The sequence below is a fragment of the Embiotoca jacksoni genome, unplaced genomic scaffold (assembly GCF_022577435.1).
Source record: "Embiotoca jacksoni isolate LCO1_2020_lvr unplaced genomic scaffold, fEmbJac1.0.p SCAF_13, whole genome shotgun sequence".
NCBI lineage: Eukaryota > Metazoa > Chordata > Actinopteri > Embiotocidae > Embiotoca > Embiotoca jacksoni.
In genome coordinates this window covers 549,080-576,587 of record NW_027185263.1, presented here as the reverse complement: position 1 = coordinate 576,587, position 27,508 = coordinate 549,080, and the positions used below count along the sequence as shown (strand labels likewise).

General features: G+C 45.8%; 1 protein-coding gene across 4 annotated transcripts; it reads right to left on the bottom strand.

The window, feature by feature from the left end:
* Positions 1-212: 212 nt before the first annotated feature.
* On the bottom strand, positions 213-23,333 carry nsd1b (nuclear receptor binding SET domain protein 1b). 4 transcript variants are annotated; one of them, XM_069145753.1, is made up of 24 exons: positions 23,016-23,333; positions 20,372-21,204; positions 18,746-18,890; positions 18,046-18,218; positions 14,877-17,853; positions 13,423-13,535; positions 13,056-13,299; positions 12,120-12,220; positions 10,207-10,249; positions 9,766-10,019; positions 9,551-9,685; positions 8,857-8,980; positions 7,962-8,162; positions 7,708-7,887; positions 6,592-6,748; positions 6,289-6,494; positions 6,102-6,214; positions 5,821-5,967; positions 4,807-4,929; positions 4,616-4,732; positions 3,811-3,952; positions 3,218-3,324; positions 2,931-3,132; positions 213-2,474 (listed from the first exon to the last, which is right to left on the bottom strand). In XM_069145753.1, exons 2-24 carry the CDS (start codon positions 21,185-21,187, stop codon positions 1,591-1,593), a joined length of 7,704 nt encoding a protein of 2,567 aa, XP_069001854.1. In that variant the 5' UTR covers positions 21,188-21,204; positions 23,016-23,333; the 3' UTR covers positions 213-1,590. The 4 variants fall into 4 exon arrangements, with proteins under 4 accessions (XP_069001854.1, XP_069001852.1, XP_069001856.1 ...); XM_069145751.1 differs by lacking the exon at positions 23,016-23,333 and adding an exon at positions 22,018-22,279; XM_069145755.1 differs by lacking the exon at positions 23,016-23,333 and adding an exon at positions 22,018-22,279 and having other exon boundaries at positions 18,746-18,887.
* Between the last annotated feature and the right edge of the window lie 4,175 nt (positions 23,334-27,508).

Sequence of the window (27,508 nt, the reverse complement as noted above, 5' to 3'; positions counted from 1 at the left end):
TTTGGCTTGAGAGCTGCTGAAATAATAAACACTTAACTTCTAATAAATGTTGGAGCGTTCGGGTGGAAAAAAACATTTTTATTCGACTTTTAATTAAAATCATTTAAAGCCTCATTGCAGGATTTAATCGTAGCTTTGATTTTAGCCGCTCACGTATTTCTGTGAATCTTTGTGTTTGACAAAAATGTAAAGAAAAGACTACAGAGTCCTCATTTCATAACTTCTTCTTATATATTTATATAGCAGTTGTTTTGACAGGTTGAGATCTACAGTTCATAATTACACTGGAATGAAACATGACTCGCTGGGCGACTGTAAAAAGGCGTTCGTAGGGGAACTGGTGTCTCACGGGGCGCCGTTACCTTCCTTCCAAATATCTCCAAAGAAACACACGAAGGCATCAGATGACAGACAATATCAAGCAGACAGGAACATGTGGCAAGAACACAAGAACACCGTCATGGCCGAAGAGCGCCTCGTTCCAAGCACCCCCTCCTCCCCCCACGGAGAGTCGAGATGGAGGAGCGCCATCTTCCTCATCGTCATTTGTGCGTCACAGAACAGCGTATAAATAAAGACGACAGCGTACACACTGGAGCCGACGGACGCTCGCTTCCTAAACAACCTACGAGATCGTCCCACGATGGCATAAATACGTTCTGAGAGTCGTTGCCACGCCGACACGAGGACCGCTCTCCGTCCGACACGACCATCTCGGTCAGTTTTTTTTTTTTTGGCATGAAATGATCGAATCTAGAGTCGTTCTCTAAACCGCTAGTGACACCTGTGATCCAGAACGTTTGTGTTTATTTAAAAAAAAAAAAAAAAAACTCCTTTAGACTGATTTTTCCAACCAGGCGTGTTCGAGGCTCCAGGCAGCCAACCAGCCAACCAGCCAACCAGCCAACCAGCCAACCAGCCAACCAGCCAACCAGCGGGCGTGATTTCAGTCTGATCGTGAAGCACCAACTGCTGAAGACGTGGACTCGGAGGGGAGACGGGATTTAACGGAAGCAACGACTCCGACGGGTTTCCGGTCGGAGTCGTGGAGGGAAGTTCGACTGGAGTCCGCTGGAATCCGGATTACTGGAGTTTGAGGCTCGTTGTGTTTTTCATCTGGAGCCTCGTTCACGTTCGAAAGCACCAACGAACTCCAGCTGGCTTCACTACGGACAAACACCACGTTTGGTATCACAGCGACCCTCAAACTGCACAGATGTAAACATATTCCGGACTCTGATTGGTCCAAAAAAAAAAAACCGAACGTGCCCGACAGGAAGTTTGAATCTGAAGATGAACTTCCTGAAATAAAAGACGTGAACGTGAGAAAATAAACACCGAAGTGAAACGTGTTTTCTGTGATCTGAACGAAGGTGAACTCACGAGGTCCGACTGATTCTCAGGACGAAACTACGTGATGAAGTATAAATAAACGTTGAAATCGTAGACTGTGTCAGAATATTTACTGTAAATCCGTACGAGTTTATTTCTTTGTTTATGTTTAGTTTTGTCCTAAAAATCCTCCTTAAAGTGACGCGTTCATCTCGGTGTGCTTCCTCTCTGTAGTGACTGTCAACAATCCACTGTGCATCACTCCTCCTCCTCCTCCTCTTCTTCTTCCTCTTCTTCCTCCTCCTCATCATCCTCCTCCTCCTCATCATCATCATCATCATCCTCCTCTTCGTCTTTGAGCTCCAGGTATTCCCCCTCTTCCCCCCCCTCTTCCTCCTCTTCTTCCTCCTCTTCGTCGTTGTCTTCCTGCGTGTCTGATTTCTGCCTTCCCTCCCCCTCTTCCTCCTCTTCTTCCTCCACCTCCTCCTCCTCTTCGTCGTCGTCTTCCTGCGTGTCTGATTTCTGCCTTCCCTCCCCCTCTTCCTCCTCTTCTTCCTCCACCTCCTCCTCCTCCTCTTCGTCGTCGTCTTCCTGTGTGTCTGATTTCTGCCTTCCCTCCTCCTCTTCCTCCTCCGCCAGAAGCTCCTCCTCTTCGTCCTCCTCCAGGACGTCCCTCTCCTCCTCGTACGAGGAGATGGGCGAGTAGTGCGGGAGGTCGAAGACGTGCGGGCTGCCGGGAGCGTCGGAGGTGCCGGGCGGCGGCGAGGAGGCGGGAGCGGCGACGGGGATGGTGATGGGCACCGGGATGGAGAACGCAGGAGGCGACTCGGAGGTCGCGGCGCCGCTCTCCGCCGCCCTCCTGGTGGCGGCGGGGGCGTTGGAGGCGGCGGGGGGGATGACGGCCATGCCCAGCCCCGGCGGCAGCGCTCGGGGGGCGGGCGCGTACTCCCGGATCTCCCCCGGCTCCAGCGGATCCGGACCGCAGGGGTCGTGCTCGCTGCAGCACAGCTTCCCGTCCAGCTTGGAGATGAAGAGGAGGCCGTCGCGGTGCTGAGCGCAGTAGGAGGAGGGGCACATCTCGCAGAAGGACGCCGCCTCCTTACTGCAGATGTCACACTGGTGCCACGGACACTCCCAACGACCTGCCACGGATAAACAGACGCAGAGCAGGAAACCTTTCAACGCAGGTTTTCTTTCAAATGAATCAACAAAATAACAGTTTATCAGCCTGAAACTGAAAACAAAAGTTTCCGACTGTCCTTGAACTCATCACGCGCACCAAACGCCTCCAAATCTGATCTTAAAACAAGTTAGTTAAACTTAAACAACAAGTTAAACAACTTTCTGGAAGTTTCAGTCAGATTTATTCATTTCAGTGATGGAAAGTCTCAGGAAGCTACATTCTTCTGTTGTTACTTGGTTTTCATTAAATAAGTAAAATAAATCAAATATATCCAACGGTAAATAAAGCAGTTACTTTTAGCTTTACTTTGGAAAAAACAACAACATAAGGTGCTCCGCCCACTTCGCTGCATCATGATTAACCCTGAAGGTGTCCCTCTGCTCTCCAACACGCCCCCTGGTGGTGAGTCACTGACCTGCAGGCCTCTTGGTGAGGTTCAGACAATCCGCGTGGTAAACTTTGGGACATCCGGGTCTCTTACAGGACACCATCTGTCCTCCGTCCCCGCAGCTGAAGCACTCGTCCTCCCTCTCTTTGGTCAGCACCGCCTTGTTCTTCCTCTTCCCGTGGCCCCGCCTCTTCAGCTTACGACCTTTGTCCTCGGACGGAGGGTTGTTCTGGTTCAGAGGAGAGACGCCGGCTCAGTTTTATGTTAACGTCAGATGACCTGTACTCTTAAATCAACAGTGTGGCTCCGCCCACCTTCGGCCTGACGCCCAGGAAGCCGCTGCAGTTCGGAGCGCCGCATTTGCACACCGTCTTCCCGTTTCCCAAACACTCCAGGTTGTAGTTGAAGGTGAGCTCGGTGCCTGAACGCAACACAAACACACCAGGTTAGTCCGACTGATGAGGCCTTGGCAAAGACGCCATCTGGTGGTCAAACAACCTGCTGCACCAAAAACCTTCACACAGAAACAAGCTGGATATTTTTAAATTCATCAGCAGGTTCAGTCACAGCGACTAAAAGTTATTTCAGCAACACACGGAGATGTGAAGTGAAAACGTAGACGGCCTGTCTGGAATTGGAAATCAGTCCCTCCAGGAAATAATTGTTTTTTTTACTTTTTAATTGTTGCAACTTTTCCGCAAAAAATCTCGTCAATAAATGTCGTTTTTAACATAATGCCACAAATAACGTGCAAATATTAGAGTTTAATGTTTAGAAACGTGTCATCCAGAATAAAATGCTGAAATATCTGGATAAAGGAAATGATTCAGTTTAAAGAGCTGCTGATGAATCTGCTGAAATAAACGTTACATCCAGGTGTTTTGAAGGAATCAGGAGTCCGGCGTACCTGCAGCGATGTCGACGAGGGCGAACAGCCCCACCCGGGTGTCTCCGCTCACCGTCCACTTCTGGGTCTCACAGTTGGGCTGACAGCAGTGGTTCATGAAGCGCGCCTCGTTCCCCTTCGGCCCGGCGTCGATGATCCGGTCCTGACAGACACACAACGGGAAATAAGTCAGTCCGACTCATCTGAAACAAATCTTCCTCCTCCTCCTCTTCCTCTTCGTGATGCACGCCGATATATATTCTTATGTTTTCCTGCTGCAGCTCCAACCGGAGGACGGACGTTCACCTCTCGGCTTGTTGTTGGAAAAGGTCCCGCTGCAGCGCGCAAAAGGAGTTTCATACAAATGAAGCAGCGCAAAGACAGTTGTGTTGGTGGTTATTTGGTTGGTACTGGTTGGTTTTGGTTGGTACTGGTTGGTTTTGGTTGGTACTGGTTGGTTTTGGTTAGTACTGGTTAATACTGGTTGGTTTTGGTTAGTACTGGTTGGTTTTGGTTAGTACTGGTTAATACTGGTTAGTAGTCTGGTTTTGTTTCCACAGATCTCAGGTGTGTTCAGGTGGACCACATTTTGGAGCAGGTCCGTGGTTTTGGGTGGAAAACAGGAAGCTGCAGTGATTCTACTTCCTCAATAATGTCAAAAAACTCAACTTTGATTAGTTTTATTTATGTTTCTGAGATTGAATGAAAGAGCGGTCTGACAGTAAATGAATTTCTGAACATGAACGGATGATACTGCCAAAATAGTATTTTAGTCTCAACACCAGATGTTACAGACTGTAAACCCGTCTGAGGTTCTGATCCGTACCTTGTCCAGCGTCAACATGTAGAAGTTACAGATGTCGTTCTCCTGAGCGTGTCGGATCCTCGACCGACACTCCTCCTCGTCGATCACCTCCCCGACGTACTCGCTGACAAAGTGACCCTGAGAGACACACGGGAATATTCACCATGGAGACATGACGTCGGACAGGAAGTCAGAACCAGAACGGCCGTCACCTTCTTGATGTCGTGGACGCAGCGCAGCCCCCAGCCTCGAGACAGCGTCCTGAAGATCTCCACCTGGCTGTACTGACGCTTGCTGAACGCCTGGTTGAGGCAGCGCTCGCCGGCCGGACACACCTGCAACGAAGCAGCATCGTCAGACGGAGACTCACCTGGATGTACGTAACACTCGGAGGTCTCCTAGCAGACGCCAGATAAACACCAGATATTTACACCTTTTTAAGTACAAAACAAAACCTTTTGGTATTCAACTGTTCCTTGTTTTGGACCGGATGAAAGTATCAGGTGTGAACCAATCAGCATCCATCAGTGATGTCATCAACCATCAGTGATGTCATCGTTGGTTTGTGAACGTTATGAATCCTCCAGTTCAGATTCTGTCCGTCACCATCTTTACTAGTTCGGAGCGGTTTGGAGCAGGAAGTGACCATATTTGGACGAGCTGGGGGAGGAGCCAGCGGTGGATCTGACCGATCTGATTGGAAACCTGACGATACTACGTCCCGCCCACCGATAGCTATAACCTGACTGCACCACAGGCCTGTCAATCAAACAGACACGCCCCCAAAAACAGGTCTTCTTGAATCTTCTTTTCTAATGAATGAGGGATTATTTTCAGATGGACCTCCAGAAAACTAATAAGAAGGAGTGACTTTAGCTAACAACACCGAGATAACTGATGGACACATTTTATTCACTTTGGATTTGATGAGAGAAGTTGAATGGGAGTCTATGGAGCCGGAGGTTTTTTGGAGCCGACCTCTAGTGGCACTCGCTGGTATTGCAGCTGAAGACACTTCTGGATCAGAACCATTTTACAGACCTGAAGCTACAAACTCTTTTATATCCAGTCTGTGATCTTAACCCCTTAAACTCTAAACACTGCTTTGTAAAAAATAAATACTCTAATTTAATCAAAAACAGCTCCACAACAACACGACCAAACTCAGCTGTTAAACTTCAACTCCACCAAATCTCATACAAAAGAAATGACACGGTTTCCGGTACCTGCGGGTGGCATTCGTACAGCAGCATGCGGTTGATGCACTCCGAGTCCATTCCACATGGACTCTCGTCCGTCGCCTTGCAGTTACAGCGTGGGATCTCCGACAGGTCGGCCGTGAAGATCTGAACCTTTCCTATCGGCCGGTTCACCTGGAGGAGTCGGAAAAGTGTCCGTCAGGTCGGGAATGTTTCTGAACACGTTATTAAAAGGCGTCCGTCCCCTGAGTGCTGCCTCCATGTTACCCTGTCGTCTCGGTAATGTCGGTATAATGTTTTATTTTTACCTTGATGTGTTTGTACGGCGGCGGCTTCCTGTCGTTCTTTCGGTCCTCCTGAAGCTGACGAAGCTCCTTCTCCGCCTGCAGCTCACGAAACCTCACGGCCGCCTCCTCCAACGCTGAGGAGAGACACCGACAGTCAAACGACCGCGTCGAAGGGATTCAAATGAATCCGCTCTAGAAGCCACGTCACCTTTCTTGTAGGTGGCGTCGACGCCTTTGCCCATCTTCTCTTTGCTGTTGGCGTCCACGTCCATGTAGGGGAAGACGCGGGCCTGGTACGTCCACAGGTAGTCGTTGGAGCCGAAGAAGTGGACGGGGAACTCGCCGACGTCGTGCCTCATTCTCTGGATGTTCTCGGGGATGGTTTTGGGATGGCTGACCTCGGCCGGCCACCACCTTCCAAGAGCGGGAAGAAGAAGCCGATCAAGAACAGAACAACGGAAATAAAAGGTTGAACGAAGAGCGTCTGTCTGGTTTGTTTGTCTTTCCTGACCTGTAGCGGCCGACCTTCACCCACAGGATGTCCTTGAACCGAGGCTTCTTGCCCGCCTTGCAGTCGTTGCAGAACCAGCTGCCTTTGGGCATCTCGATGTTCAGACACTCGCGGTGAAATGCAGCGGGACAGGACTCACAGCAGAGCAGGCTGCCCCCTGCAGGACAGGTGGGGGAACAACAACCATTTAACAACACTCACAGGGCGCTACGTCCTCTTTTAGCTCATTGTTTTGGTTTCAAACTCCAAGACTAATGTTTACGCATCTGCTGAATGTGGAAACAGAAGTTTTCTTTATTAACTTGTAACTTTATGCTGTTTGCATGAACTTTTGCCCGAAGTAATGCAGTTTTCAGAAGTAACTCAACACTAAAACCACATTTTCAGTTCCTTTCAGGATTTCAGTGTTTGATTTTGCAGCTTTTTTCAAAAATTACGATGTAATTTGAGGAGTTTTAAGTGAGTCTCTTTGCTGTAAAATTTTTAAGAAGAATTGCAAATCAAGGAGAAAAAAAAGTGAATTTTATTTTAGCACCTTTCTGCTAAAGAGAAATATGTGGTGACTTCCTGTGATAATAATCCTGCTGCACATCCCAGAAATATCTGACTTGTAATGTGTTTTTCTTCCCGTGTTGAACTCAGAACCGTCACGAGGCCCAAAGTGATGAAGAGTGTATAAGTGACGTATCTTCCCAGAACAGACGGTCTGTGACTGGAATAGAACAAAGGCTCCATCTGCTGTCAGAATAAGAGCTTCAGATGCTTTTTAAATCACATTCATTCAACACTAAAACAAAGTTCAGTCTCTTCCAGCTGGAAGTGGAGAAAACTCATTGAACATGTTCCTCAATCCATCATAAGACCACATTTCCCACAAACCCCGTCACCTCCTGTTGTTGCGGTTTGTTTTGATGGTGAGAGGAGAGAGGGTGGAGCCTAATGATAGGAAATAACAACGTAGTTTTGGTAATAAAGTCAGTTTTAAGTTGAAAGGAGACTTTATGATGTCATACTTTCAGCAGAGCTTCTGTTCACGAGTTTTTTTGTGTAAAAAGTGCGAGTTTCTCTACCGACTCTCCATCCGTCTGGTTCCGGAGGTTAAAAAATGTTCGGTACCTTCGGTGCAGACGAAGCACCAGCTGACGTTGACGTGTTCGTGGTTCTTGACGCCGCGGCGGGCGGTGAAGTGGTTGGGGCAGATGATGCTGTTGTTGGAGAGCACCACGGTGCCGGCCGCCATGCACAGATCGGTGGCGTGGTAGGCGACCGGGCAGCGAACGCAGCGCACCAGACGACCTTCAGACAGACGGGAGGACAGACGGTTAGAGCTGCACACAGCGACGGGCTCACCTGATCGGGCCGCCGTTCACCTTTGGAGACGGACGAGCTGCTGGGGTTGGCGATGAAGCAGGTGAGGCAGACGTGGATGGAGCAGCGGAAGCCGCGGTTCACCGGAGCGGTCGGGGCGAAGGCGGCGATGCACTCGCCGTGATAGAACTTCCCGCACACGGGAATCATGCAGCGACGCACGTCCTCGCTGCGCTTCTTACACACGAAGCAGGTGTGGACACCTGAACGCATCATCAGGAGATACAACATCATCCGTCTCATGGTTTTAATTCAAATCAAAGAGTTTAGAACAACAGATATAGGAGCAGTTCTTTGGGTATTTTTACACTCTAGTTCATCTTTAAACCATTTATCTTGATAAGTAAACAAACACAAATCTTTGCGGTGAATAATTATATTTTTACATTGACATTAAAATGGGTTTTTATTGGGTGTTAATGCAGCTCAAGAATCACTGTTTACATGCTGAATATGATAACGTGAACGTGTCTATCAGCTGGTTTTAAATATTAAAAATCAATGAAAGTATATAAATGTAGTTTTTGTTTTATACATGTCACTTGTTTTGTTTATTTTCTACATTTTAATTTGTCACTCCAACAATTCAAAAGCAGAAACATTTTACAAACAAAAAATATGTTTACGATTCAAAAGAGAAAAGTGTGTAACGCTGTCAATCATGTTCAGTCCTCCGAGGACCGTTAGATAAAGTGATGGACTTAGTCAGAGCTTGTTTTTACTTGAAGATCTGAGGACTGAAATAAATCTACATAAAAAAAAAATGTGTTTTACATCTCCGACTTTCTTTATTGACATTTCGCTCTGCAGTGAGTTCAAATGGAAAAATTAAAAACCTTGTTCTTATTATTCTTATTAGTTTCGCCATCAGTGACCAGCCGTGAAGCGTCGACTCACCTGATTTGCACTCCGGACAGACGAACTTCCCTTTGGGCGCCTCGGCCAGAGAGATGCAGGCGAGGTGGAACGCTCCGCAGCACTGACCCTCGCAGAGCAGCAGCTCGCCCGTCTTCTCACACACCTGACGCACAACAACCAACACAAAGCTGCGTTCAGAGACACCAAACAGTGAAACAGACTCAGAGCAGCGAGGCGACGGCGGCGGTTCCACTTCCTGCGTGGTTTCAAAATAAAGCTTTTTTCCAGAAGAAATTAAAAAAAATATTCCTGAGTTTTAATGTGACAAACTTACAATGTGTGAAACGGGACGTCCCGCAGGGATCGCTCTCTGGTCCTGTTGACCATTTATATTCATAACGCTGTAACGTTTGTCTGTATATTCCTATTTTTTTTTTTATCATTCCCACTGGTGTTGTTTTAAATAACTTATTTAATTAACTCAGTATCTGAACAAATGTTAAATATGGTCACAGTCTCCTCTTGTGCTATTCGTACGCACGACTAGCTAAAAATATAAGAGTTATGGTGCTGGATAATGGACAGAAACATTTTGATGTCACAGGGAAGGTGACCTTGGACCTTTTGGAAATAAAAGGTCATCACTTCATTCACTCTCAGTCCTCCAAACATAAACTCCATCACTAATATAAAGTGTTTTCTCCAACAGCTCTATGATCGTCATTAAGTTTACCTGACAGATGTTCTCCTTCATGGACGCCGGCCCTCCTCGGTCCCCGATGATCTTCCTGGTGGATAAAAGTGTGTCGTCACACAGCGACAGGTCGTCCTTCATGGAGAAGCTGTGCTCGAGGCTGGAAGCGTCGCCCTGACGACACAGAGGATAACATCAGCTTCTGTGTAGTAAAACATCTGAGCGGCCGTATGGAGAAAGAAAAGATGGCCGACCTCCGACTCTGCTGGGTCCTTCCTGTCGTCTGCCTGAGGACAATCTACGTCTGCTGAAGCCGCCTCCTCCTGGCCCGGTTCGGGTTCAGGTGGAGAGGAGGGAGCAGGAGGGCTGTGACTGGTCGGAGCGGAGGGGGCGGGTGGAGAGGTGGGAGGCGCAGACGGCAGTGGAGGTGGAGGTGGCGGAGGCAGCGGCGGCGGCATGGAGACAGTCGGCGGTTTAATCTTTGATTTTGAAGATGGAGGCGCAGAATCTGTGAGAAGGAACGCAGCTTTAGAAGCAGGAACAACAGAGGAAACAGAAAAATGGATTCACTATTTAAAACCGTCTGAATGACTCCATTTAAAAATAATTTTAATAAATATTTTTAACATTCAAAGTACATTTTTAGGGATAAAAAAAGTATGGAATACGATTATATTATACGATGACTCACTGACCGGACTGAGGAGCAGGACTCGAACTGGTCTTCAGGGTTTTGACCTGAAACAAACAAAAACACGATCAATAAACTGTTAAAGGAACAGAAACGTCCGTCTGAAATGTCGGTCCGCCCGAGAAAGAACATTAACGACCTCCTGAGGGAGTTTTCTCCACATCATCTGCCTTTTTAAATTACATCTCTAAGCCTTCTTAGATTATTTTGAACAAATAATTTACAGTGCCTTGCAAAAGTATTGACCCCCCTTGGCGTTTTTCCTATTTTGTTGCCTTACAACTTGGAATTAAAATTGATCTTTATTTGGATTTCATGTAGTGGACATACACAAAATAGTCCAAATTGGTGAAGTGAAATGAAAAAAATAACTTGTTTCAAAAAATTCTAAAAAATAAATAACGGAAAAGTGGTGCGTGCATATGTATTCACCCCCTTTGCTATTAAGCCTCTAAATAAGATCTGGTGCAACCAATTACCTTCAGAAGTCACGTAATTAGTTAAATAAAGTCCACCTGTGTGCAATCTAAGTGTCACATGATCTCAGTATATATATATACACCTGTTCTGAAAGGCCCCAGAGTCTACAACACCACCAAGCAAGGGGCACCATGAAGACCAAGGAGCTCTCCAAACAGGTCAGGGACAAAGTTGTGGAGAAGTACAGATCAGGGTTGGGTTATAAAAAAATATCCAAAACTTTGAACATCCCACGGAGCACCATTAAAGCCATTATTAAAAAATGGAAAGAATATGGCACCACAACAAACCTGGCAAGAGAGGGCCGCCCACCAAAACTCACGGACCAGGCAAGGAGGGCATTAATCAGAGAGGCAACAAAGAGACCAAAGATAACCCTGAAGGAGCTGCAAAGCTCCACAGCGGAGATTGGAGTTTCTGTCCATAGGACCACTTTAAGCCGTACACTCCACAGAGCTGGGCTTTACGGAAGAGTGGCCAGAAAAAAGCCATTGCTTAAAGAAAAAAATAAGCAAACACGTTTGGTGTTCGCCAAAAGGCATGTGGGAGACTCCCCAAACATATGGAAGAAGGTACTCTGGTCAGATGAGACTAAAATTGAGCTTTTTGGCCATCAAGGAAAACGCTATGTCTGGCGCAAACCCAACACCTCTCATCACCCCGAGAGCACCATCCCCACAGTGAAGCATGGTGGTGGCAGCATCATGCTGTGGGGATGTTTTTCGTCGGCAGGGACTGGGAAACTGGTCAGAATTGAAGGAATGATGGATGGCGCTAAATACAGGGAAATTCTTAAGGGAAACCTGTTTCAGTCTTCCAGAGATTTGAGACTGGGACGGAGGTTCACCTTCCAGCAGGACAATGACCCTAAGCACACTGCTAAAGCAACACTTGAGTGGTTTAAGGGGAAACATTTAAATGTCTTGGAATGGCCGAGTCAAAGCCCAGACCTCAATCCAATTGAGAATCTGCGGTATGACTTAAAGATTGCTGTACACCAGCGGAACCCATCCAACTTGAAGGAGCTGGAGCAGTTTTGCCTTGAAGAATGGGCAAAAATCCCAGTGGCTAGATGTGCCAAGCTTATAGATACATACCCCAAGAGACTTGCAGCTGTAATTGCTGCAAAAGGGGGCTCTTCAAAGTATTGACTTTGGGGGGGGTGAATAGTTATGCACGCTCAAGTTTTCTGTTTTTTTGTCTTATTTCTTGTTTGTTTCACAATAAAACATATTTTGCATCTTCAAAGTGGTAGGCATGTTGTGTAAATCAAATGATACAACCCCCCAAAAATCAATTTTAATTCCAGGTTGTAAGGCAACAAAAAAAGAAATACGCCAAGGGGGGGGGTCAATACTTTTGCAAGGCACTGTACATTATTATTTATTTTAACTCGTGTACGATTAATTGTTCACCCAACAGACGTCCGTATTGTACCTTCTTCTTGGGGCACGTCGATGCCTCCGACTCCAGACAGTACTCCAGGATCTTCTGAGTGGGCTTCCTCTTCCTCTTCTTCATCAGCACTGGAGCGCTTCCTATTAATCAAACAGCCGGGTTAGTATGAAACAAGAAGAGCTTCAGACGGACAAACTGCCGGTCCGTCCACATCAGGCCGGATTAACAACCGAGAAAAGCACAATTTGAGTTATCTAACGTGGTAGAAGTTACAATATGTTTTCAAGCAGTGTTGTGGAGACTAGTGGGATGGCGTTAGATGCGGCTTTGCACTTTCATTAATTAAAATTTTTAGATGTTATGTCCTGCGGGGTGGGCCTGGTGGTGGACATGATGTATTGCACATTTTCTATCACTTCCCGTGTCCACTATGTAGCATCATCAAGGTTTTAAGGCTTTTCTGGTCAATCCTCTAAAACCCAAACTAAGGCTCGAAATATGTCATTTCCTGTTGCCAGTAGGCGGCGCTATGACTACGACTGAATATTGGCACGTACATGTCATCAGGCGAGGACTTTTATCAAACATGTAAAGTTTGGAGAACATCAGACAATGTGCACCAAAGTTACAACAATTTACATTTTCACGATGAAACTTGCAAAATGGCCACCACGCCACGGACACACCGTGTGTTCAACGAAAACTAATTATTTTACAAACTTTTCATCCCAAAGGTCTTAAGATTGGACACACCAAATTTCAAGTCGGTCAGATCGAATTTGTAAAAGGAGTTCTCTAAAGCATAACACACGCAAATCACCGAAAATAGAAACAAAATTCAAAATGTCTGACTTCCTGTTGAGTTTAGGTCACAGCACCAAGACTCATTTTTTGTAGATCTACATATGATACACATGTCCGCCAAACTTGGTACATGTATGTGAAAGTAGTCTTCAAACAGAACCGCTGCCTTACTGTTGTCTTTGACGAGGCCTTCTGACAGCGGCGGTTCGGCTTCAGGAGGAGGAGTCAATGTGTCGATGGAAAGGACCGGTGCATCTTGGGTAGGCATGCTGTCAGCAGTGGGAATCTGTAGCTCGGCGGGCGTCGCTGTAGGGACTTCCTCGGGAGGCGGAGTCTGTATTTCCGGGAGTAAGCTGATTGGCGGGTGTTGGTTCTCGTCCGAGGGCTCAGACATGGAGGTGACGGGTTGAGTGGCCTGAGAAGACAAACGGTGTGAGTATCGTCTGCGTAATGTTTTATTAGCTCTTTAATGACACACTTTTACACGACAACATGTGGTTTTAAAGTTACACCAGAGCTTACTTTGTATGGTTTTTACCTTTCCAATCGACTGGAGAGGCTTTTTGGTTTTCTTCCTGGTGGAGAAGATCTGGTCGTACTCTTCGGTCCATTCAATCAGCCTCTTGCTTGGTTTTCTTATTCGTTTATGTGCTGAAGAAAAGAAGGTAGTTTTTTTTTTTATATACTGGGTAAAACATTATAAAGGCTTCAGTGAGAGAATGGGAAAAGATCTTTTGTCAGTTGATCTACTGGACAGATATCACCTGTATTTTCCACCTGTAGCGGGTTCGTCATGTCGCATTTGCACCGCTTTTTTTTTCTGTCTGCACGTCAAACGAAGCGTTTTGTCTGCGTGGTTTTGTTTTACTTCCAGATTTGGACATTTTTCTTTGATTTTTGTGTTTCTAGCAGGTAAACGTAAAATATACCAGAGGTGTAGACGATGTTTTAAAACTTTAAACAACATTTTCTTTAGATACAAGAAATATAAGAAATACGTTTGTGTCCAGCTGGTAGCTATCAAACCTTTAAAGATAGTTAAAGATAAATGTAAAGAAACCTGTTAGCAGCAGGAAAATGCATTTCTTGTCCTTGAAAGAACACGGGATGGACGTTGATGTAATGATGTGTTTTACTCTGAAAACTGACCGGATGCTCTATGCTTTCCATTTTCTGTTGGCCTTATACGTAATTGTATTTCAGTCACATTAATGCCACAGTTTATAGTTTTCATACCAGTCTGTGCTTCAATCTGCTTTTCTGGGTTTGTTTCCTGGATTCCATCAATGTGAATACATCTCTTCAGTCAAGTTTAAACTACCTGCCTCCTTTGTCTTCGTCTTTACAGTCTGGTGAGGTGTAATGTGCCTAATATGTAATCTAGGAAGAATGAGCTATTCCTGTAATGAGTAACAGGTGCACTCGGTTACATAACTTAACAGATGGAAGCAACATTTACTATTTGTGTGTGACGAGGAAAGAAATTACCAACAAGAGGAAAAGTTAAAAAAAAAAGTCTTGGATTTGCATGGAGTTTACCTGATTTTGCAGCAGATCAATCAATGAACCTACTTTGTCCTGTGCGTTTCAAAAAAATATGTATTTTCAAAAGTAAAAAGATCAAAAGTATGCAGAATTAGCCATCAGCAGTTCCTCGTCAGTGTATCCATGCATGTACACTACGGTTACTGCATTCCTACAATACTGAACAAAACTTAGAAGTGTGATGATTGTCAGGCAGATTCTGTAGTTATAATAAGTGTTTTTTATGTGATGATTTGATGCTATTCTCAGAAAGAGGAAATCCCACTGCGTCCAAGTGTGCAGAAAAAAAAATCACCAGACAGCAAGAAAGTGGACTAAACGACTCGGTTGTTGCGCATCTCAAGCTTTATACTCTCAGATTTGTACCTGTTGGTGTAGGATTGTGGGGGATTCGGGTCAGATTGCGCTCCAGTACTTCGGGCGGACCCTGAACCGGACTGTCCTCACCTGTCGGACCTTCGTCACCTCCTCCAGCGATGTGCGTCAGGCCTTCGCTCGTCTTAGTGCAGTCTGCCACGAGGCCGTTCGGCTGTTCCAGACACAGCAGCGTAGTGTCACCCTCCCTCTGCTCCAAAGGCACCATGATCTGTAGATTCTCCTTCACTCTGCTCCATCTCTCCTCGTCCTCCTCCTCCTCCTCCACCCCCCCGACCTCTCCTCCAGCACCTCCAGCCTGCCTCTGCCAGATGCTGCTCTGTAAGCCCAGCACTCTTGATGAGCAATCCACTCTGGATGAAGAGTCCATCGGTGGGAAGGATGCCGCGGACTCCAGTCCGGGGAAACCGGGTCCAGACCTGGCGGGACGACAAGGCACTTTGCGGTTGGCTCTCTTTTTCAACCCGGTGGAGTTGCCCCTTCGGTTGTAGGGCCTCTTGAACATCTGACTCGTGCCGACTTCGCCGTGTGTGACTAAGGTTTTGTCTGGACTTGAAATGCGATGAACGTATTTGGTTTGCTGATCTGCAGCCTCACCCGGCATCACCGAGGGCTCCGCCTTCACATGAGCGCTCGGTGGGCCGATCTCCAGCTCTAAGGGCGCCCCCTCTCGCTCCCGAGTGTCATGCAAGTCCTTCAGCATCATGAGAAAAGTGCTGAACTTGTAGTTTGTGTCCGGCTTGAAAGAGACGGGTTTGCCGCTGCCGTCATTCGCCAGAGACTGAAAGGTGACTTCGTCCACGTTTTTAAAGGCATTCATGAAAGAAAATGGTGAGGAAGGTGAGGATGAGGAGCACGTATCGGTGGCGTGATCTTCTTTCTTTGCCTTTACCCGAGAAGTGAGAGGTATGAAGTCCATGGGTGGAGTCGAGGATATCGAGAGGTCTTCGTCTTCGCTCTTGACATCTGTTTCACAGTCATTTGAGTCCGAACACATCAAAGGGGGGGTGCTACCGATAGAAAAAGTCTCCTGCTCACACTCACTGTTGTCTTTATAATGAGATTTTAGAGATTTTATTTTAGTGCAAAAGTCCACTTTGGCGTCCCGATTCCACAGCAGGTCCTCTGCTTTCCTGGAAGGATTCTGGAGTTGCTTCTGCTCCGCCTCCTTTCGGGCTTTTTCGTGCTTCTTGCGCTCGGCCTCATGCATGGCCTTCAGTGCTCTCGTCATCAGCCGATTGCTGGCGGGGAGGTGGGCGGGTTGCTCACGTAAGACTTCCGGTAACGGCTCTGATTTGTGGACAACTTTCCGGAACTTCTTGGACGACGGGCCTTCGGGCACAGGAGCATTCCTACATACGGCGTTCCCGTGTCGGGGCGAGGGCCGGCCGCTCGGGCTACAAGCTGTGACGGATGTAATTGGTTGCTCTGAACAGACCAACGGCTCAGGGGACTTGCTGGGTGCATTAGGAGGAGGAGTCTTCTTACCTTCTGACTGGTCTGTTTGGTTAGAAGAAGAGTAACTCCCATTGGTTGGGCTTTCTTTTGGTACCGGTACCCTTTCTGCTTCTGGGCTGCCTAACTTATCATCGGAGGCCACAACTTCATTCCCTTGAGGTGATTCGGACGAGAGACGAAGCATACCGGACCCAGCGCTCGCTTTTAACTTCTTAACTGTGACCTTGATGGATCTTGAACTCGTCTGATCTGCAGATGCCTTGTTATCCTTCGAGTCTGATTGTTTTTGATTTACTGATTGTACTTTCGTCTCATTAGTATCCGATGTTTTCTCTTTCTTCGCGCATTCAGGTTGGTCAGTCGGACGAATAATTACACAGGAGTTGAGGAACTTGTTATCCTTCAAGTCCTTCCGTATTAATTTAACAAAGGGAAGCCTGCACTGAGACACCAAACTGGCATGTTTCTCTAGCCTTGCTAGTGAGTCAGTAGTTTGAGCTTTTAAACTGGACGCCGAAGTCTTGTCGCTTGATTTTTCTGGGTTAGAAATCTCGTCAGGTGTAACAACTTTTTTAGAGGCCGTCCCGTCAGGATCAGTTCGACTGACGCTCTTTACACTCTCTAAGAACCTGGATTGGTCGTTGAAACTGACTTTCGTGCAGGGCTCTGAGGCCTTTTTAACATCCGAGCTGCCTAACTGGCCGGACGACGGGCCGGTAACGCCGTCGGCAGGATTCACAGCTGTCTGTCCACCCTTTGGACATCCGCTGTCCCCAGGAGCCGGGGACTTCTGGTCAGCATGACCGCCAGTCGTACCAGAAGACCGATTAGCAGCTGCGGCGTTTTTACACTTCACATGTCCCGACTGTTCAGGAGGCAGGCTGGTTTCAGTCGGCTTTTGCTTGTCTGACATCTCTGACTGGTCACTGGAGGACGTACAAGGAATCGGCGTCTTTTTACCAACAACAGAAGAGTTCTTCTTCTTGCAGGGCACCTTGCCAAAGAGCATGCGATCAGGCATCGGACTGGTGGTTTTAGGTCGCCTGTCTTTGCCTGATTTGCTGAACCAAAGACCGCTCTGAACCTCGGGCTGCTTCTTCACCTCTTTGACGACCGTGACGGAGGGCTGAGTCGGGGCGAGCTTCAGCTGCCGTTCAAGTGCTTTAGGACACAAAATCTTCGGGACTGACTCAAGGTCAGAGTACGGGCACTCTCCATTGTCTCTGTCTGATTGGTCAGGGCTGTTTCGCAGCGTCTTTTTAGAGTGTTTACCACTTCTGTCCTTCGAAGATTTACTCGGTTTCTTCTTGCCAGAAGATTTCCTTAAAGTGCTTGGCTTTGTTGGGGATGAAATTTCTGGGGATGAAATGGATCCATTGGTTATGTGCGACGTCTCAGGAAGGATGCAGACAGGTGAAGTGGAAGGAGGAACGGTCGGTTGGGTCTTGTTCTCCGTCTCCGGTGTGGAGCGGTCGTGGAAGGCGTCATCCGCGGTCGAGGAAATGGAGGAAGCCATTTTGAGTCTCTCTGGGAGAACAGACTCAGCTTCTGCCACACTGGATTTCCAAGACTCCTGAAAACGCTTCGCAATCTGCAGGAAGAAAAAGAAAAACACAGCTCAGTCAGAAAGTGTCATTCCTGAAGAAGTCTTTTAAAAGCTGTTCTTGTTGTGCAAGCTTTCTTGCACTGTCTACCAAGAGGACGACCCACCCAACAATGTTTTACACCAACTTCTCGTCGTGGCACGCAAGTATCGCCTTGTTATTCATGAAATAATAATTACAGTGTATTTGTTGTTCTGCTCCCTTTGCTTCCCTCTCCGGCGCAGCAGGAGGAGCTGTTCGAATTCGAACCCTCCATGGAAAGCGTGAGTTGATTTTTCCTCCACCCAGACCAGCTCCTCAGGCTCCCCAAAGGTCCTGACATGGTAGAGGCGACAGTGCCGGTCACTGGGCTCTGAGACAACAAGAAAACATCCGCTCGGTGTCATGAGACGCAAATTAAAAACCTGCAGAGGAAGTACACGAAGCTCTGCAAAGGAAGCTTAAAAATGCAAGTATTTAAAATAGTTTAATAGGGTAACTATTAATTGTAATTTATTACAATTGAGTAACCTTCCTAACACCACTTATACCTTATAACTACGGCTTCAATTTATTTAACATAAAAGAGTTTATTGTGAAACACGTTCACTTTCGTTGTCAAGAATTAACAGGACTGATGAACTTCTGGTGTTAGAACATCTCAACAAGATTTACAGGACAGTAAAAAATGGCATGTTAAATGGGAAACAGTTCACAACACAATAATGATTATTACCCCAAACATCATCTTTTTGACATGTTGGTTTCCATCAATAATTCATACAAGACAGTTCTGCAGTTACCAGCCGGGGTTCTCAATTAACAACCGAAATAACCCGCCAGAACATGTCTAGAAGCACCGACCTGGGTTATCAGAGTAATTCAACGTGTCAGGCCCACCTTTCACTCTGTGATAGAGTCCCGTTACGGGGTCAACAATCACCTCGCAGGGCCACCACGGTCTCCGGCCGAACTTTGCCCAGACGACTTCACCCTCGACAAACTTCACAGGCAGTAAAGTCTTTTTCTTGAAACTGTTCTGCTGCTGACGAGAGAAAACAGTGGTGATTAAAAAAAACTAAAAACAATTCACTGACAAGAAATATAAATGATAGTGAGTGTTGGATTCTTTTGCACACATTAAAATGCATGAGAAAAAAGGGTTGACTAAGTTTTTATGTTGGGCCTCAAAGGTCAAAGGTTTCCGTTTCTGACCACATTGATCTCTGTGGCTGTTTTTTCTGTGGTGACATTTTTATCTCGTCATCTTTTGTTGTGAAACCACAACAGGAACACCACCAGGACCTCGTAGCACCGGTTGCCTCCGTGTCCTTTGTGCGAGCGGGCGGTCGGGCAGCCGAGCAGGCCGGAGTTATGACCGGCACGTAGCGGCGCTGACCGGAGGGCCGACACCAGCTGCTGCTCTGATGTAACCGCCGGCTTTTAAAGGAACACTCGCTCGCTTTTATCGTATCGAGTTACATGAGAGAACGAATGTGTCTGTTGAAGGTGGAACGTCCGTTCGCGGGTCCCGGGGAGGATGAAGACACGTGGAGGAGGTCGTACGAAGCGTTTTCGGTGCAAAAAAACAACAACAAATGTGGTTAATGAGAAGTGAAGATCTGTGGCGAGGCCCGAGGAGGGATTAGCACCAGCTAGTTCACGGATTTTAGACCGAAGTGTCTGTTGTTGAGTTGCATTGTGGGTATCGTACCACCCGTCACGACCATCGTGAGCTCGGCACGGTTACAGGAAGGCTAATTCAGTGCAGTACGAGGCTAACGCCCGACTTAGCTTAGCTTAGCGATGGGACATGAATTTCAAATAGTTGTTATAATATAAAAAAAATCATTAAGTATGTGCGACTATTGTTCTTCCTTATTTCCCGTGTTTGACACCGAGTGGATTTGACATCGAACTACAACTCCCGTGATGCTTTTGGCCTCCTCCTCTTTGCCTGATATTTGTTTCCATTTTTGGAAATGGGCGCCATTACAAGTGTTTCACATGAACTATCTGTCGTTCCTAGTTTTCATTATTGTAAGAAAACAATTGAAATCTTCTAATTCTCAGGAAAATTCTGCCGTTATAAGAAGAATATTTGTTTTCCTGTGATTTCTAAAACGTGTCATTTATGGGTATTTATTCAGGAGTGACGGAGTTAAGACTCGAAGCGACGAATGACGCGAGAGATCCGATCTTCTAGAATTACGCCTCAAACCTTTCTTCACCGTCGTGTCGTGCGGACTCAACCCGGACGTGACCGCCAGCACATCTGGGCTGCAGTCTGAAACCGGCCCGAAGAGTTCAGCGACCGCCTGCACGGAAAGCGTTGCGATCGCTCGCCGACCCGACGTCTACAACGAACCGTCTCTGGGCCGCGAGGCGTTCGGGATCGAATGTCGCGCCTGCGCGTGAAGAGGTTCTGTAACTCGGCACCGTCGGAAGCGTTTCTCACCGGGCCGGCGCTGCGGAGAGCCGCTGTGCGGCGACGGAGACAAACAACAACAAAACGGTACAACTTGCCACAGACTGCCTGGAGGAACTATCCTCGAACAGGAAGAGCTCGGCGCCGCTCTCCCACTCGTCCTCCGAGCCGTCCCAGTACCTCCGGCGCTGACCGGAGGACTGGGAGCGCGTCACGACCTTCGCCGACGACACCGCGGCGTCCTTGGAGTCCGAGTTGGAGTCTCCGGGAGGGACGCGTTTGTCTCCGACGGGCGACGCGGTCCCCGCCTCGTCATCGTTGTCTTCGTCCTCGAACAAAGACGACTCAAAGTGGAGTAAACCGTTGGCGAAGGGGCTGCTGCTGTCCAGAGAGAAGGCCGGACTCGGCGGGCCCGAGAAACAACCTTCGGCCTTCTTGTCCGAGGAGTCGCTGTGATTGGCCGCGGGTGCGTCTGCGCTCTCGGGACGGACGCCGGGTTGTTTCTGTCCAAAACTGTCGTCTCTGCTCGTAATCTGGGCGCCAGAATAATCCCAGGAGTCCCGGTCCGCCTTCGCCCGGTCCTTCCTCCGTGGCGCCGCCCACTCCCAGCTCCTCTCCGGCTCCCTCGCCGGCAGCACCAGGTCGGGCTGGCTCACCATCTTGGTGAGATGCTGCAGCCTCCTGAGAGGACTGTAGGACGAAGAGGAGGGCGGCGAGGAGGAGGAGGAGGAGGAGGAGCGGTCCCTCGGCGTGAACCCGTAGACGTGTTTGAGGGAGGAGGCGGCGGCGGACATGGTGAGGCCGATCCTGTGGTCGCGCCGTCTGGTGGGGCAGGAGAGGGCGGAGAGGTCAGGGGTCAAAGGGCAGCTGGACTGATGGGTGTCCCTGCCGGGGCCTGAGTACGGCCCGCTCATGCTGGCACGGTTCCTCCCTGAAACCAGAGGAGGGAATCATCAGACATCAGGAACACCAAAAGCTCAAACGAAAACATCAAACTTCATTTCAGTACGTCTGCGAGGATTCTTCCAAGGACGCAGCTTTCCTTCATCCCATAATAATAATCATGTTCCGTGTTCCCGACCGACATCGATTCTGTGATCCTCCTCTCATTCAATACAAAGGTCCAAACATGGCTGCAGTTCATCTGGTGCCGAGACGTCAGACACGTCCTGCCTTCATCAACATCAGAAGGCAGACGGAGCTGATGTCACAGATTCTGCGCAAACACCGCCGGCCGCGCTGAGAACGCTGTTATCGCGATATGATGAAAATGACATGAAGCGCGATAAGGTCAGCCGGTAAACTCTCACCGGGGCCGGTTCATCAAAGCCTCCGACATGACCGCCGCGCGTCACGTTCGCAATCAGCCGCACGTTACCGGCGCTCCAACCGCGAATTAAAATGGACCCTTTCGTGCGCGTGCGTGTGTCCAATGCGCGTGTGCATCAGCGTGTGTGTGTGTGTAGGTTCGTGCAGCTGCATGTGTGTGTGTGTGTGTGTGTGTGTGTGTGTGTGTGTGTGTGTGTGTGTGTCGTTCGTGGCACAAGACAGAAACACAAATAGGCTAGCATGCAAAGACGACGACACAACAAGTTCACGGGCACGCGCACGCACGCACACACACACTCGTGTACACACTGACGCGCACACACGTCCACGGGCTTCCCTCCGACAGATGCAGCCGTGTGTGCATCAAACAGCACAAAAATCACGCAGGAAACGCGTCGTGACGCGGGAATCTTACCATTCCGGTGTCGGTCACCGGGAACACGCGCCTCGGTCCGCTCATCGCGCCGCTTAAATGGGACAATTTCCAATTTTTTGAAAGCGGATGAGGAGAGTCCCGGCGGCAATACTACTAGGCCTGGATCCTGTGAAACGTACTCACTCTCTCCCCTCCTCCTCCTCCTCCTCCCTCCTCCTCCTCCTCCTCTCTACATGCGCTAAAGCTGCTCCAGCGGCCCCTGAACACAATCCAGGCGTGTATCGCTCCTCCAGCGTCACTGCCCCCCCCCCCCCCCCCTCCAGATAACTTCAGGATTCGTCGTCTGTAGATGCTCCTCTCTGCTCCTCTCTGCTCCTCTCTGCTCCTCTCGATGCTCCTCTCTGCTCCTCTCGATGCTCCTCTCGCTTCCTGCCTGCAGACTCTCCGTTTCTGCGCGCTGCCGGTCGTCACCGCCGCCTCGCCTCCCCGAGCCCAGCGGGGAGCAGCGAGGGGAGCAGAGAGGAGCAGAGAGGAGCAGAGGGGGGAGCAGCGGGGGGAGCAGAGAGGAGCAGAGAGGAGCAGAGGGGGGAGCAGCGGGGGGAGCAGAGGGGAGCAGCGGGGGGAGCAGAGGGGGGAGCAGAGAGGAGCAGAGGGGGGAGCAGAGAGGAGCAGAGGGGAGCAGAGGGGAGCAGAGGGGAGCAGCGAGGGGGCCGTAAATCTCTCCTCCAGAAAACAACAACAACATCTGAGGTGCCACCAAACGCACCGCACGAGACGTCCGAACAGCCACGCCCCCTTATTCTTAATTAAAAGCATCAATTATTAACTGAACGTCATCGATGACATGTCACGTGTCAAAGTTGTGCCAAAACAACTGGATCTTCTTCCTCCACAAACACCCACGAGACGCCCTCACAAAGCACGCACGCGCCCCTGGAGGTGACACAACAACAACAATAATAATAACAATAATAATAACAATAATAATAATAATAATAATAATAATAATGAAGTGGGGCGGAAGACGGTCCAGACACCTCGCGCGAGGAGCGGAGAGCCGGGCCGGACCCGGAACACGAGGCGGCGGGTTTCCTCCCCGAGACGAGCTGCTCTCACCGGGTCCTTCAAAATGGAGTCCTGCAGCCTGAGAGCAGAGACAGAGACAGAGACAGAGACAGGCCGCGAAGTGTTAACGTGTTGGAGAGAAAGTGGAAGCGGGGACGGAGACAGACAGCCGCTCGGAGCGGATGTCCTCCGGCCGGACAGGCTCCGCGACACGGACACTTTCTGGACATTTCACCCCTAAAGACAAGCTTTCTGTCTCGGAGCCCACATCCACTGAGTGTGTGTGTGCGTGCGTGCGTGTGTGCGTGCGTGTGTGTGTTCAAATACACGTTTCAGCTACACACACAAACATTTCATGACATTTAACGAGCAGCTTCAGTTTGTTTTGAACCGACTCGGTGAAACGGAAGCTGGAAAACAACCGGAGACAGGCGGGGACACCGGGGGGGGGGGGGGGGGGGGGGACAGGGGGGGACAAGGTGTGTGTTTTCACAATACGCCCCGGGACACGCGCACCGGGGGGCGGCGCGTGACACCGCGGTGATGACCGACACGGTCGAAAACGAGCGTCGTGTCCTCCGGAGGGGGTTCACCTCATGGAGGGAACAGCAGCAGCTCGAGGGGTCACGAGGCTTTCAGGTTCAGTGGGAGGAGACAGACAGGACAGACAGGACAGACAGGAGACAGACAGGACAGACAGGAGACAGACAGGTGGACCAGACAGGGCCTCGCTGCCGGTTTTGGCGCAGCGCAAAACAGCGCCGCGGTTTGGCGGCGCCGCGCATCTCCCGGTGACCGTCACCGTTAACCGGTTTCATCATCATTCCGAGCGGCTTCCACTTCCTGCTGCTCGACATGACGTCATGGAGCCTCGACAGGAAAACGTGTTGATGTCTGGAAACACAATTTATGCTGAAACAGCAAACAAGAGATGGAAACTGATTCTTTAATATTAAATGATGTGAAACTGATTCTTTAATATTAAATGATGTGAAACTGATTCTTTAATATTAAATGATGTGAAACTGATTCTTTAATATTAAATGATGTGAAACTGATTCTTTAATATTAAATGATGTGAAACTGATTCTTTGATATTAAATGATGTGAAACTGATTCTTTAATATTAAATTCTTTGATATTAAATGATGTGAAACTGATTCTTTAATATTAAATGATGTGAAACTGATTCTTTAATATTAAATGATGTGAAACTGATTCTTTGATATTAAATGATGTGAAACTGATTCTTTAATATTAAATGATGTGAAACTGATTCTTTGATATTAAATGATGTGAAACTGATTCTTTAATATTAAATTCTTTGATATTAAATGATGTGAAACTGATTCTTTGATATTAAATGATGTGAAACTGATTCTTTAATATTAAATGATGTGAAACTGATTCTTTGATATTAAATGATGTGAAACTGATTCTTTGATATTAAATGATGTGAAACTGATTCTTTAATATTAAATGATGTGAAACTGATTCTTTAATATTAAATGATGTGAAACTGATTCTTTGATATTAAATGATGTGAAACTGATTCTTTAATATTAAATGATGTGAAACTGATTCTTTGATATTAAATGATGTGAAACTGATTCTTTGATATTAAATGATGTGAAACTGATTCTTTAATATTAAATGATGTGAAACTGATTCTTTGATATTAAATGATGTGAAACTGATTCTTTAATATTAAATTCTTTGATATTAAATGATGTGAAACTGATTCTTTAATATTAAATGATGTGAAACTGATTCTTTAATATTAAATGATGTGAAACTGATTCTTTGATATTAAATGATGTGAAACTGATTCTTTGATATTAAATGATGTGAAACTGATTCTTTAATATTAAATGATGTGAAACTGATTCTTTAATATTAAATGATGTGAAACTGATTCTTTAAAATTAAATGATGTGAAACTGATTCTTTGATATTAAATGATGTGAAACTGATTCTTTAATATTAAATGATGTGAAACTGATTCTTTGATATTAAATGATGTGAAACTGATTCTTTAATATTAAATTCTTTGATATTAAATGATGTGAAACTGATTCTTTGATATTAAATGATGTGAAACTGATTCTTTGATATTAAATGATGTGAAACTGATTCTTTAATATTAAATGATGTGAAACTGATTCTTTGATATTAAATGATGTGAAACTGATTCTTTAATATTAAATGATGTGAAACTGATTCTTTGATATTAAATGATGTGAAACTGATTCTTTAATATTAAATTCTTTGATATTAAATGATGTGAAACTGATTCTTTGATATTAAATGATGTGAAACTGATTCTTTGATATTAAATGATGTGAAACTGATTCTTTAATATTAAATGATGTGAAACTGATTCTTTGATATTAAATGATGTGAAACTGATTCTTTAATATTAAATTCTTTGATATTAAATGATGTGAAACTGATTCTTTAATATTAAATGATGTGAAACTGATTCTTTGATATTAAATGATGTGAAACTGATTCTTTAATATTAAATTCTTTGATATTAAATGATGTGAAACTGATTCTTTGATATTAAATGATGTGAAACTGATTCTTTAATATTAAATGATGTGAAACTGATTCTTTGATATTAAATGATGTGAAACTGATTCTTTAATATTAAATTCTTTGATATTAAATTATGTGAAACTGATTCTTTAATATTAAATGATGTGAAACTGATTCTTTGATATTAAATGATGTGAAACTGATTCTTTGATATTAAATGATGTGAAACTGATTCTTTGATATTAAATGATGTGAAACTGATTCTTTAATATTAAATGATGTGAAACTGATTCTTTGATATTAAATGATGTGAAACTGATTCTTTAATATTAAATGATGTGAAACTGATTCTTTGATATTAAATGATGTGAAACTGATTCTTTAATATTAAATTCTTTGATATTAAATGATGTGAAACTGATTCTTTAATATTAAATGATGTGAAACTGATTCTTTGATATTAAATGATGTGAAACTGATTCTTTAATATTAAATGATGTGAAACTGATTCTTTAATATTAAATGATGTGAAACTGATTCTTTGATATTAAATGATGTGAAACTGATTCTTTAATATTAAATGATGTGAAACTGATTCTTTGATATTAAATGATGTGAAACTGATTCTTTAATATTAAATTCTTTGATATTAAATGATGTGAAACTGATTCTTTAATATTAAATGATGTGAAACTGATTCTTTGATATTAAATGATGTGAAACTGATTCTTTGATATTAAATGATGTGAAACTGATTCTTTAATATTAAATGATGTGAAACTGATTCTTTAATATTAAATGATGTGAAACTGATTCTTTGATATTAAATGATGTGAAACTGATTCTTTAATATTAAATGATGTGAAACTGATTCTTTGATATTAAATGATGTGAAACTGATTCTTTAATATTAAATTCTTTGATATTAAATGATGTGAAACTGATTCTTTAATATTAAATGATGTGAAACTGATTCTTTGATATTAAATGATGTGAAACTGATTCTTTGATATTAAATGATGTGAAACTGATTCTTTCATATTAAATGATGTGAAACTGATTCTTTGATATTAAATGATGTGAAACTGATTCTTTAATATTAAATGATGTGAAACTGATTCTTTGATATTAAATGATGTGAAACTGATTCTTTAATATTAAATGATGTGAAACTGATTCTTTGATATTAAATGATGTGAAACTGATTCTTTAATATTAAATGATGTGAAACTGATTCTTTGATATTAAATGATGTGAAACTGATTCTTTAATATTAAATGATGTGAAACTGATTCTTTGATATTAAATGATGTGAAACTGATTCTTTAATATTAAATGATGTGAAACTGATTCTTTAATATTAAATGATGTGAAACTGATTCTTTAATATTAAATGATGTGAAACTGATTCTTTGATATTAAATGATGTGAAACTGATTCTTTGATATTAAATGATGTGAAACTGATTCTTTGAGCTCATAAACCTTCAGAAAGTCTTCAGCTTTACTTTTTGTTCAAAAAGGAAATTGAACTGCAAAAATGCAAAAAAGGTGTTTCTGTTTTTTCGTCCATCTTTTTTCTGTGAATTAAAGATTGATTAAGAACAAATTAAAAAGGTTTTTCAGACGATACGTTGACCTCAAAACGACCTTCGAATTCCCCCAAAAACAGACGAAGATAAAAACACTGATGAAGGAAACAGTGAAACCCGACAACCTTCGGACGAGCGGCTCGCTGGTCCTCTTGGGTTCCAGGCTCGGTACCAGGGGGCGGAGTCAGGAGCTCGGCGCTGCTCGACCCAGAAGCCGGCGCCGGGCAGCAGGAAAGGTCGCGACCCCGGGAAACGGAGGGGCGCTCTAGCTAGCTGCTAGCAGTCCGTAAGGTTGACTAGAAGTTAGCTAACGCTGGACCAGGCAGAAGGTCA

Bases quoted from the DNA above. Each gene is read 5' to 3' on its own strand.
- nsd1b (XM_069145753.1), bottom strand. From the start codon at position 21,187: ATGAGCGGGCCGTACTCAGGCCCCGGCAGGGACACCCATCAGTCCAGC. The intron at 10,020-10,206 runs GTCAGTGAGTCA...TCCTTCTCACAG, and splicing joins GAGTCCTGCTCCTCAGTCCG to ATTCTGCGCCTCCATCTTCA. The intron at 4,733-4,806 runs GTGACGGCCGTT...TGTGTCTCTCAG, and splicing joins GCGTCCACGACATCAAGAAG to GGTCACTTTGTCAGCGAGTA.